The 12,834-nt window shown below is 45.0% G+C and overlaps 1 protein-coding gene across 1 annotated transcript in view; it reads left to right on the top strand.

The window, feature by feature from the left end:
* Adarb1 (adenosine deaminase RNA specific B1) overlaps positions 1-12,834 on the top strand; it is a 40,655-nt gene that overhangs the window by 20,369 nt on the left and 7,452 nt on the right. Inside the window, exon 7 of the mRNA XM_051186974.1 lies at positions 9,303-9,484. Within this exon, the coding sequence (XP_051042931.1) occupies positions 9,303-9,484 (182 nt within the window). The remainder of the gene's footprint in view (positions 1-9,302; positions 9,485-12,834) is intronic.

Below are 12,834 nucleotides of genomic sequence, written 5' to 3'. Positions count from 1 at the left end.
CCTTTTCCCCAGTAACCTGTCCTTAGACTTAAATTTTGGAGTCAAAGCATTTTTAAAATATATAAATTGAATTAATCCAGCAGCATTTCTTTTAACAGTTGTTGCTATTTCCTCAGCAGTCAAACAATTTAAAGATAACAGAACAGCATGTAGTATCCAAAGTTTCTCTGTGCTTTCCATCTTTATGTGGCTTTTTTATTACTCTATTTCTTTTACTTCTATTTTTTCATATTTTTTGAGACAGGGTTTCTCTGTGAAACTTTTATCTGTCCTGGAATTAACTGTATACCAGGTTTACTTTGAAATCACAGAGATCTGCTTGCCTCTGCCACCCGAGTGCTGGAATTAAAGGAGTGTGCCACCAATGCCCCCAGCTACTCCTGTCTTTTAAACCATTTTATTCTTTTTCTCTCCCAAGCCTACGTATATTTTGAAACACAATGTAAACCTTTAGCGGTTTTTCCTAATGTGAATCTGTCTTTACTGTAAATCTTTATCTTTTTCTGGCCATGAGTCTTTTATCTGGTAAGCAACAACATTGCTAAAATGAAAGCCACAGCTGTATTAGCCGTGGTCTATCAAAGATGGTAGTGGGTACTTTTACCACCAGAACTAAGAGCTGTGCTCATTGCCTTGGTCTGCGCTGCCATCCAGCAGCATGCTGCCGGCTTGGAGATGTGGTCACTGCCACTGCCAGCTCTCGTACACACCATTGAATTGTTAGCAGCGCTCTTTAAAAGCCTTGCAGTTCTTTGCCGCTTATGCTGAATCAGGAAATCTCCCTTAAAGGAGCAGCACAAGTCTCTGCTTATCTCTAGCAAAACAGAATACAACCAAAAAATGCTGCTACCAAGAAGCCTTGCTTGTCTCTGTTCTTTTGTTTCTAAAATCCCTTTTTAAGCTTTTGTCAAGTTTTAAGTGGAATATTAGCCACATTGAAGGTGCCAATATGTTATGAGTAGGGTTTTTCCTGCTAGCCAGTCTGGTTCCAACACCACGCCAGCCCCAAATAACACACAGAGACATTGTATTAGATATTATGCTGTTGGCCTGTTACTAGCATTTCTTATTGGCTAGCTCTGTCTTAAATATTAACCCATTTCTATCAATCTAAGTATTTCCATGTGGTCTTATCTTACCAGAGAGAGGGTCCAGAGGAAGTGAACTGAGTGCCTCACTGTGTGTAGATTGGGACCCCAGTGCCCACCCCCACAGTGACACACTTATTTCAACAAGGCCACACCTCCTAATTGTGCCACTCCCTTTGGGGGCCAATTTTTCAAACACCCACATTCTAGTCCCTGATCCCCAAAGACTTGTAGCCATAAAATGCAAATATGCATTCAGTCTAACTTCAAAAGTCCCCATAGTCTATCACAATCTCAAACTTATTTAAAGTCTAAAGTTCAAAGTCTCTCCTGAGATCATGCAATCACTTAATTGTAATCCTCAGTAAAATCAAAATCAATAAGCAAATGGCACACTTCTAACATATATTGGCACAGGACATACATTACCATTCCATTATATAGGGAAGGGAGCATAGTGAGGAAATACTGAACCAAAGCAAGACCAAAACCAGCTGGGCAAACTCCAAACTGCATCTCCATGTCTGATGTCAAAACCCTCTTCAGATCTCCAACTCTTTTCAGCTTTGTTGACTACAGCACACCTCTTTCTTTTGGGCTGATTCCACTCCCTGTTAGCAGCTCTCCTTGATAGGTATTCTGTGGCTCTGCCATCTCCAATGTCTTGGGGTTGCCAAGAAAATTCAGGCTTTAACTTCACAGCTTCATGCAGTGACCTCTCTAGGCCTTCATTCAGGGTCACCCCTGACACATGCCTGGCCTTAGTGGCTTCCCTTAGTTGTGGAGGAAGATTCTATAACCCCTTTCTTCTATCCTTGAAACCAGAACCACATGACCAAAGCTGCTAAGTTCTGCTGCTTACTGGGACTGGAACATGGCTCCCTGTTCAATTACCAGCTTTCATTGTTTGATGGTTTCCTTTACTGCCTACGCTTGGCTGTTCTGGAACTTGGTCTGGCCTAAGACTCAGAGAGCCACCTTCCTCTGCCTCTGGAGTGCTGGGATTAAAAGCATCCACCACCACACCTGACTCTAAGCTTTTCTTTAATTCCTTTTCACATGTTGGGTACTTAGCTGGGTAGGATCTTGTCCTGAAGTCACCACTCCCTTTATTCCATCTCCTAATCTATTAATTTCTTTGAACACAGGACCCCATTCCATTTCCTGGTGCCCCTTTTCTCCTCAAAATTGTACATTTGTATTTTTCCTTTTTCAGCTTGCTCCTTTTATTATATATGTTCATTAGAGTTAACATAATAACCACATAACAGAGTCTACTATACTAGACTGTTTTGAGATTTCCTCTGCCAGAGGAATTAATCCAAATCTCTTCATGTTAGCCTCAGGCAGACTCTTCAGACAAGGGCAAAAAACAACTACATTCTTCACTAAACTATCACAATAATGATCTCTAGACAACATACTAAATTCTTCTCCTCTGAAACCTTTTAGGCCAGGCCCACACAATTCAGATTTTCCATGTTCCTACTAGTATGGCCCATTAAGGAATTCTTAAAGCATCCCACTGCTTTCATAACCCAAAATACCCAAATCCTAATTCCTCCCCACCCCATCCCCCAAAAAAATAGTCAGGCCTTTCACAGCAATACCCCATTCCTGGTACCAACTTCTATCTTAGGGTTTCTATTGCTATGAAGAGACACCATGACCATACCAACTCTTATAAAGGAAAACATTTAATTGGGGTAGCTTTCATTTTCAGAGGTTTAGTCCATTATCATCATGGTGGGATATGATGGCATTCAAGAGAGACAGGGTGCTGGAGAAGGAGCTGAGAGCTCCACATCTTAACCCACAGACAACAGGAAGTGAGCTCTGACACTGGCATAGCTTGAGCATTAGAAACCTCAAAGCCCACCCCCACAATAACCCACTTAATTCCAACAAAGCCACACTAATAGTGCCACTAATAGCAGCATTTCCCTTTGGGGGTCATTTTCTTTTAAACCATCACACTGCTTAATCAGACAAGGCAGATAACAGTTCTCTAGGCATACTTTAGATAGGCAAGATGCTGGTTCATGACCTGCCCTGTTTCAATTCTAAGATATGAGTGTTTTCCCAGCAGCCAACACTTTCCTTGTAGGCAAAGGCCACAAACAGGCATGCCAGACTCCACTGACTTTCCTGTTCCTTCACTGCTGTATCCGTTCAGTTTTACAGTGGTCCGCCAGATTATGCAGAGTCTCAGTTATATACCATTTCTAACTTCCCCACGCCAGTAAAATTAACGCCACATAGTAAGAAAAGAGTTCTGTAGTGTGCTCTACAGAGCTAGTTCCAGGACAGGCTCCAAAGCTACACAGAGAAACCCTGTCTCAAAAAAAAAAAAAAAAAAAGTTTTAACCATCAATCAATCAATCATTAGAAGGGTTTGCTGAGTGAGGGTAGTCTACCTTTGGCTGAAAGGGAGGTCACACAAACAATTGCCAAAGCCAGAATTCTTAAAACACTGTCTTTTAGTGTGTATGTATAGCTTTGAGGAAAAAAACAAAGGCAAATTGACAGAAATAGGAACAACATGTTTCCAGAAAAGATAACAAAGCTAAGAAATGGCTGCTCAGGAAAATCATGAAGCTGGGGCTGGTCTAAGATGAAAAAAAAAAATTGAGTTTTTTGTTTGTTGGTTTTGGTTTTGGGTTTTGGTATTTCGAGGCAGAGTTTCTCTGTGTAGCACTGGCTGTCCTGGAACTAGCTCAGTAAACCAGGCTGGTCTTGAACTCACAGAGATTCGCCTGCCTCTGCCTCCCAAGTGCTAGGATTAAAGGTGTGCACACCACCACCCAGCTGAAAAAAAAAATTTAAAAAAAAAAAAAAAAAAAAAAAAAAATATATATATATATATATATATATATATATATATATATATATCTCAGGAAAAAAGGGGAGAAAATAGCACAGGGGCCCAATTGATACCAATTGGATGCAGGGCCTCCAAAGAGGCTACTATGGAGATCTGGATGGATAGATGCTGGACAGAGGCCACCAACCTTCCCAAACAGGTGGGAACTGAGGTCTGGCATAGGCTGAGGATGGGGAGGGTGACAGAGGTCACCATAGTGTCCAGCCAGCCCAACAGTGAGGGCAGCCCCAGCTAGTTTGCCCTTAGAACAATGAGAGGCCCTGTGAAGAGGCCTGAGAATCTTCCTGGGACTGCTGTGTCTGTGGCCTCTCCTGCCCAAGGATGTAAGGATAGATGCAAGTACAGACAGGAGGCTTTCTTGGCTTATTCACTTGCTCAGAATATGATAGGTAAGCAAAGGCTGCTTTATGGAAGTTCCTGGAAGGGCCACACTACAAGTAGGGTTATTTTGAAGGGGACAGGTGGCTTTCTCTGAAGGTTAATTGTGACATGGACGCAGAGAAGAAGGAACCCACAGAACAAACTGCTGTCCTGACCAGTTGCTTGTCTGAGCAAGGGCTGTGGAAGGAGGTCATGGTTAGATCAGCATAGTAGTGCTCTTGTATGTCTTCTGGTCACTGTCCCTGCAGCAGATTGGATGAGGATGGCAGGGTGACAGCAATATTTAGCCCATCCTCAAAGAATAACTTAAAGAAAATGAAAAGGCCACAGACCAGTCCTGAACCCAGCACAACTGGCATAAGGCCAGGAGAAGGGAGTACCTATTGTCTTCTGGTGACAAAGAGTCCCCTTCCTGGGACCTGAGCAGAGAAGCTCCTTATCTAGTGCCCTAGCTCAGGTGGGCATGGAAACTGGGCAGGCATCCCTAGGTGTGTATGTACAGTGTGTGTGTAAAGGTTACCTGGTGAATGCTTTGCCATGTGGGATCTTGATGTATCTGTGTTGTCCTTACATGTCTGTGGTCCTGGAAAGTGGGCACGGCTGTTCTCTATAAGACTGATTGACAAGAGCTTGTCTTTGAGTAGAGCTGGCTGAGGAGCTGTTTTCTACCAAGTGTCTTGGAGCTCTAGAGCTCCTGGGATCTCCTAGGAAGTGTGTGCTAAGAATTAATGAATCCTAACAGGTGCTGGTTTCCACAAGATCACAGCATTACTGCCCAGGAGACTGAGTTCTACTTAAGTCATCTACATCAGCAGGCTTCTCATCTGCATCAGAAGGAGCCCTTGGGCTTCCAGAGCTGAATCATTTCAGATGTTCTCTGAGGACAGAGAAGGCTGTTTTAATTTCCTTCTTAGAGGGTAGAAAGAATATATCCTAGGAATTACAGGTTGTCCATTCAGCATGTTGACCTTCATGGGGGTTGAGAGAGGTCACAGAGACTGGAAGTGTAAGTTATATGAAGGGCTGGTGAGAGAGTTCAGTGGTACATGTATGCCCAGTCCTCTAGCCTGCAGCAGGGGAGCCAGGTGCCTCAGGGGATTCAGGGGAACTGTAGGAGAGAGCTGGCCTGTTGGATACATGCTATTTTCTGGGGACCTGTTGTGGGTTCCTGGGAGGGAGTGGACTGGACCAGTCAGTGTCTTCCCAGGGCTGTGCTAGCTGCTACATGCAGGGAGAGACTGAGGACCAGACCTCTTGTTTCCTTCCAGAGGGGTCACAATGGCAAGGCAAGATTGGCATCACTTGACCCTGGTCTAGGTATGGTGTTATCCAGAAGTCAGAACCTAGATCTGTTTGTTTATTTATTTTTTATTTATTCTATGAGTTTTACACATCATGCCTCCCAATCCCACCCACCTCCCTCCCCATCCCTAAATAAAACAACATAAAATTTAAGAGAAAAAGAGCGGGGGAGGAAGGGAAGAAGGGGGAAAAATCTCATCATGAAAACATAGTGTGGCACAGTGAGTAATGCAGTAGACCCCTTTATCCATACATGTTTACATGCAGATGTTTATCAAAAAGAATCCTTGGTCTGATCTGAGGACCCAGGACTCTGCTGCATCATCAACTGGGCCCTCACTGGGACTCTTCCTGGACATACTGTTGCTCTTGTGTCATGGAGATCCTGCAGCTCTGAGCAAGGACTGACGCCCTTGTCTCCCACATGGACACAGTTGGGGTGGGAGAACACCTAACCCTGGTTCTGTTCCTGGGCAACTTCAGGGTTGGTCAGCCTGCCAGCTTCACTACCAGAGTGGGCTCTCCAGCATTGCCCTGGCTAGTTTCACTCCTTGAAGCTATGAGCAAGGGGGTGGGGCCAGTTATCTGGCTTTCACATTCTCAGGGTTAGCTCTCCCACACCTTCATCTTCAGGCCAGCTCTACTATGTTTCCCAGACCAAGTATATCGGCCTCTCTCCAGCTACAGCTAACGACAGCTCTCTTGGCTCTTATGACCTCAGGGCCAGCTCTCCTACCTGCCTCAGGCATTGATGGGCAGGCAGGGGGTGGGGTGGGGGGCATCTCTCCCCTGCCCATGCTGCCATGACACAGATGAATAACGGAGACAGCTCTCCCATGCTTACAACACGGGCCAGCTCACCCACACCTCTGCCAACAGGGTCAGCTCTACTGTGCTACTGAGGCGAGGTGCATGGCTGGTGCGGGGCAGAGACAGCTCTCCCGTCTGCCTCGGGTGTCGATGAGCTGGGGTGGAGTGGACAGGGAAAACATCTCTCCCCCACTCATGCCACCACTAGACAGATGAGTAGTGGGGACAGCTCTCCCATGCTTGAGACTTGGAGCTGGCTCACTCGCATCTCCACCAACAAGGTTGAGAGCCTAGATCTATTCTTAAAGCTGTAACAGAAAGGGAGAGATGAAGGTCATGCTAGGTGTGGCCTTGAATGAAAAAAAGAAACAAAAGGAGGACATGACTGCTCTTAGGCATGGTGGAGGAGAAAGTTTGTTGTCGATATGAGGGAGAGCGGAGCCAGAGGCATCTAGAAGGGTCCAGATTGAACATGACCGAGCACCTGAATGGAGCCATGTGAGGAGAGGTGTGAAAGGATAGTAGAGAGGAATAACGGAACCAGGAACAGCAGCCAAGAGGCCAAAGTAGAAAGCCAAAACTGGACTACATAGCCAAATGGCTGGGTAATGTAGGGGACAGCAGCTGGGGCAAGGGCATTCTGGCCCAGTCTCTGGGCTGGAGAAGTTTAAGGTAGTAGGCAAGGTACACTATCCAGGGGACTCTATAACAAGTAGGGACTAAGGAATGCTAGGAGAACCTGGAAGCCAGTGTCTGCTTTGATATGTTTAGACCTAACAGTACTGAGCAGCTGGAGACAGGTGGCTAAAGCTTGACATGAGTGCAGGTCTACACAAGGGAGGCTTAGCCACTGCTTGTATGGAACCCTCCCTGTTGCTTCCTGGCTGTGACCCACAAAGCACCCATCTGCCTTCTGCTCCCTTGCAGGGCAGAGGCTCAAGTACAGCAGGTGTCATGTGGGTAGAGAGTACCCATTCTGTGACAGTATGTCTAGGGTAAGTTCAAGGTTGGGCCTCAGCCATCTCGCAGTCAGGAGTCCTCCTCTTCCCACATCTGCTGAGCTTTGTAACATCTGGCCCACTTCCATGCTTCACTGCCACTTACTTGGACTCTTTCTTCTGAAACATGTGCCTTAGGGGCCCTCTCTCTTTGAGTCCCTTCCCTGTCCTGATGATTTTACTTTCCAAAATGCAATGCTAGTCAGTTTCTCTCCATAAACACCAGTGTCGAATGGGATTGTTACTTCCATGCCTCAAGTCCTCCAGAGCCTACTTAGGGTCTCACCCTTCCCCTTAATGGCTCGTGGCCACTCTGATAAACCGCCCCCTCTGGCATTGTCTGCCCCTCCATGGTTACCCTTGCCTGTCCCAAATCCCTTGTCTCAGAGGCTGTAGTATGTCATCCTCCCGCATCCCCTGTCATTGGGGTTGAGCTTCAGGATCAGCTCTTAGAGCCTTCTGTTGGTACCTCCTCTTAAGTGGGCGGCCTCTCTCACTCCTCTTCTCAGAGAAGCCTCTACTTTGCCTCACATTGGTTGCACCTCAGTTCTTGAGTCCTCATTTATTTGTTTGCCTTTTTGCTGCTGTGTTGTTCAGCACCTAGGTTGCGTCTTCTCCCGTCCTCTCCCATCTGCTTAGTACCGGCCACATGTGACACACGCAAAAGTTGCTTGGTATGCAGTGGCTTCCAGGTTGCTCACTGTTTCTTGTCTGTGGGGTGAAGAGAGCGGGCCCATAGTAAACCAGTGGTGTGTCAGGGTGTTGCTGCTGCAGATGTCAATCAGTGGTGTGGTAACTGCCAGCTCATTTTCACCATCTGTCTCCAGTGCATGCACTACAGTTGTCATACCTCCACTTCCACCCCAGAGCACCATCCTCTGAGGAGCTGGCTTTGAGGCATTCCACATGAGACTACAGCCCTGCATCAGGACACCTGGTTCCCTGATTGAACGGCCCTTTTATTAGAAGAATGAAAAGTACATTATTTGCTCTTGAGAAATTTCCCTCAGGCTTTTCACAAGATAACCTCCAGAAAGTATGTTGTCATGGAAAAACATACTAGCTATACTAGTTGGTTTTTATTTTTATCAACTTGACACAAACCTAGGGACACTTCTGGAAAGAGGGAATCCTAATTGAGAAAATGCCGCCGTAAGATTGACCTGTAGACAAGTCATGGGACTTTGTTTTGATTAATGATTGATGTGGAAGGCCCAGCCCAAAGGAGATGGTGTCACTCCTGGGCAGGTGGTCCTAGATGGTGTAAGAAAGCTGACTGAGCAGGTCACGGTGGTATAAGCCTATAATCACAGCACTCAGGAGGCAGAGGCAGACGATCTCTGTAAGTTCGAGGTCAGGCTGGCTTACAGAGCAAGTTCTAGGACAGCCAGGGCTGGTACACAGAGAAACCCTATCTCAAAAAACAAAAAGAAAGCAGGCTGAGCAAGCTTTGGGGAACAAAGCCAGTAAGCAGCATTTCTCCATGACTAATGGATGCTTCAGTTCCTGCCTCCAGTTCCTGCCTCCAGTTCCTGCCTTGAGTTCCTGTCCTGACTTACCTCAGTGATGGAGTATGATTGACCTCAGAATTTTAAAATGAAATAAACCCTTTCCTGCCTAAGTTGCTTTTAGTTGTGGCATTTTATGACGGCAATAGAAACCCTAAGTCTATGACCCAGAGTTATTTCACTGTGAAGATAATTTTGAATTGAGCTGCTTAGTCAGTGATTTTCACTGCCCTGTCTTCCCTTTTACAATACCGCCAGCCATGTGTCTCTGTGCTGTGTCTGTATGTGATGCCATCTGTGTCTACTGAGATGTGCTTCCTTCTCCCTGCAGCTGGAACGTGGTGGGCATCCAGGGGTCCCTGCTCAGCATTTTTGTAGAGCCCATCTACTTCTCCAGCATCATCTTGGGAAGCCTGTACCATGGGGACCACCTCTCCAGGGCCATGTACCAGCGGATCTCCAACATAGAGGACCTGCCGCCACTCTACACCCTCAACAAGCCCCTGCTTAGCGGCAAGTACCCTTGCATTACCTCCTACCACAGTGCCCTGAGCTCACAGTATCTGGGTCCTACATAGCACCCCAACCGGAGCCAGCATGTGGCTGCCAGACAGCAGCAAAACCATTAAAAGGGGAATAAGACCTTGTCTCTGAGCCTCTTGACCTGGTCCCCAGGGCCTTTTAAGGCAATCCTTCTACAAGATGAATGCCTTTCCACAGTTGCAAAGCTTGCTATTCTCGACAGAAGTTGCAGGAACCTGATACCTCTGTACTTTTCATGTACTTCGTATTCATTCCTATCCCAGTGGCAAAGACTTAGGCAGTCTTCCCAAGACCAACCAGACTGGGCCTTGGGAACCACCCATCCTCACCCAGATGCTATCTGAGTGCTGCGGTAGGTGTGGCAGCTGTGCTGACCACACATGTCTCTTCACTGGTGCCTTCTCCTGCCCTTTACACTGTTACTCCTGGTTTCTTTTCTTTTCTAGAGTGTCAGTGGCTAACAGTAGAGTGAACAGGAGCTTTTGAATTCAAAGGTCCTAACTTCTAAGCCCACCCTATTTAAAAGGACACAGTTAAGGTATTTTTACTCTTTTAAAAGAAAATAACATTTTACTTACTTCTGTAAGCTCAAAACTAAAACCATATCCTAAACTAAAAAGCAAAAACAAACAAAAGCTTCTTTTGGGGTGCATGTGTTCTCTGCCTCGGTGCCTGGCTGCTAGCATGTCTTTAACTGCAAGAAAGCAGTGTGGACTTTTATTGGATAGCATGTCTATCAGAATATACGAAGTAAGCAGGGAAGGAGAAAGATGAAAGTTATCTGGGGTCAAATATTATAGCTCCCTAGCCATCATTCCTTTTTTTCTCTCTCATAAAATATCATAGTGAAGTTGAACTTGGAATATTGATACCTTTTTGAGTATTGTTAGTGCATGGATTTCTCATGAGTCAGGAAATTTTCAGTGTGATACATTTGGAGGGAGATTACTTCCTTAGCTGTTGCTATAACTAGGTATTTGAGCATAGATGGCTTATAGAGATGCTTGTTTAGCTCACAGTTTTGGAAACTGAAATCAGGAGACCTCATTTGTTCAATGTCTAGCTCATGTGGTGTAGGAAAGCATCACAACAAAGAGGGTAAATGTGTGCTGAGCCCATGGTGAGGTTAGAGAGATGGCTCAGCAGTTAAGAGCACTGCCCATTGTTTCAAAGGTCCTGAGTTCAATTCCCAGAAGCCACATGGTGGCTCACTACCTCCCATAACTCCAGCTCCGGAGGACCTGATGCCTCTTCTGGCCTCCACAGGCACATATGCAACCAGGGTGCTGTCTCTCTCTGTCTCTGTCTCTGTCTTTCTCTCATACACACACACACACACACACACACACACATTTGAAAGAGGGACAGAGAACAAAGAAAGGAGCCCATTATAAGAAAGCAAGGTTAATATCTGTGTTAAGAATCTGTATTTATAAAAAGTTGCTCTCTAGGAACTGACTGCAGTCCTTCCTGTGAAACAATTAGTCCCTTGTGAGACCTTATGAGAGTGTGTGCCCAATGACCTCACCTCTTTGGCCACAGCACACTAAGTACAAGCTTCTGTACAAGTATAAGAGAATACAGCCAAACCAGATCCAAAACATGGCGAGTGTTCAGCTCTAGTTGTCACTATGAATGTGAGATACAGGATACACAGATGTTCCAAAAGACCTGAATAAACTGTCTAACCAACATTCCATCAATAACTGAGACCTCATTTATAAAAGTCAGATGTGTTTTATGTATATAAAATATATAAAAGTGACACACTTCCCCCAATAAGAGCACACCCATTCCAACAAAGCCACACCTCCTAATAGTGCCTCTCCCTTTGAGAGACCATTTTCTCTCAAAACCACCTAAAGTGCATTTCCCTTAATTTACTAATAAGGGTTAATAATAATTTCTAAGACACAAACTCATAGAAATCTTAAATATCTGTATTGATTATTATGTATAGAATTCATTTTTATCACCCTATCATGTGAGGAACCTATTAGAATGTGCCTTTGAAGTGAAAATAAGAAAAACAGTGCCAGCTCTCCTGATTTTTTTAGTTGAATTTGTTATTAGGCCAATTCACAGTGTCTCTGCAGTTTTGTGTTAAAAGTTCTTTTAGCACACTTAATTTACAACAACTGGGGACTCTCATTACCAGCCAAGTCGTTCCTGTTTTTATTGGTTTCTGCACGGTGGCCTATGATCAACTCATTACCCTACTTCTCACTTTGTAGCCCCAGAGAGGTGAGTTGCTCATGGGTGTCCATCCTCAGGATGTGTCAGCCCTGGGGACTTGAAAGGTACTTGTGTGACCACTTTGAGCCTTCTCCTCAAATAAAGCATGTGGTTGGATTGGAACCTTGGGCTAGCTATTTTCTTTTTGCCTTATTTGCTCTGCTTTTGTTAAAGATGTTAATTTACTTAGCTTAAAATATAAGGAGGGTGTTTTCACTTTTAGAGTTTTACTTCTTAGCTAATTGAACATCTAGCTTTAATGTAGAGTGTTACAGCTCTAGTGCATAGAATTCACTCAGCAATGGTCCTTCATTCTGGCTTTGTCACACAGAAGTAATGCAGTTGAAAGCAAAGATGACACAATCCAAGTAGCTATTTGTATAGAAAATATCCAATTTCATTATGACCAGAGATTTCCCACAAATCGCAGCTAAGTGGACATTCATTCCTCCTCCCTTCAGAAAAGGAACTGTTTTGATATTTTCTATTCAGCAGTTGGATAGCTCAACAGCAAACCCAGGAAGAAGCTGTTGCAGATCCTAAAATGAATCAGAAACATGAGAAACTGACAGGGGTGTTGTTCTCAGAGGAAGTGATATGACTCAGTCAGTAGCCCAAGATGCTGAGTTGTGTAGCAAGGCTACAGCCTTGAACATTTTCTTTCACACATGTCAAGAAGCTGTCTTAGCTGTTAAGATGCTGCGTAGGCTCAGCACGCATTCTTCTTGGCAAGAACCCTGCCTGCACCTTGTTTACATACAACAGTGCTGATAGCTGCTGGGTAGCACTGAACCAGTTGTACATGGTAACACCTGTGATACTTTCCTTCTGAGCAGTACCGGTTCTCATGATGTCTAACATTGTCTTTTTCATGGGTAGCCATGTATATAATGAAACTCCATGTTTCCTAAAGTTCTAGAAAGCAGTAAGGGCTTTTCTGTCTCCCCACCCCCTTACTTTCTTGACATTTCTTACTACGTTAAGCTCAGCCTGACCTAGAACTCTTGATCCTCTTGCCTCAGCCTCCTGAGTGCTGGGATTACATCACCACATTGGAATACATTACCACATTGAGCTGTAAGGCT

This window comes from Phodopus roborovskii, unplaced genomic scaffold (genome assembly GCF_943737965.1).
Source record: "Phodopus roborovskii unplaced genomic scaffold, PHOROB, whole genome shotgun sequence".
NCBI classification, from domain to species: domain Eukaryota; kingdom Metazoa; phylum Chordata; class Mammalia; order Rodentia; family Cricetidae; genus Phodopus; species Phodopus roborovskii.
This window is presented reverse-complemented; position numbering and strand designations above follow the sequence as displayed.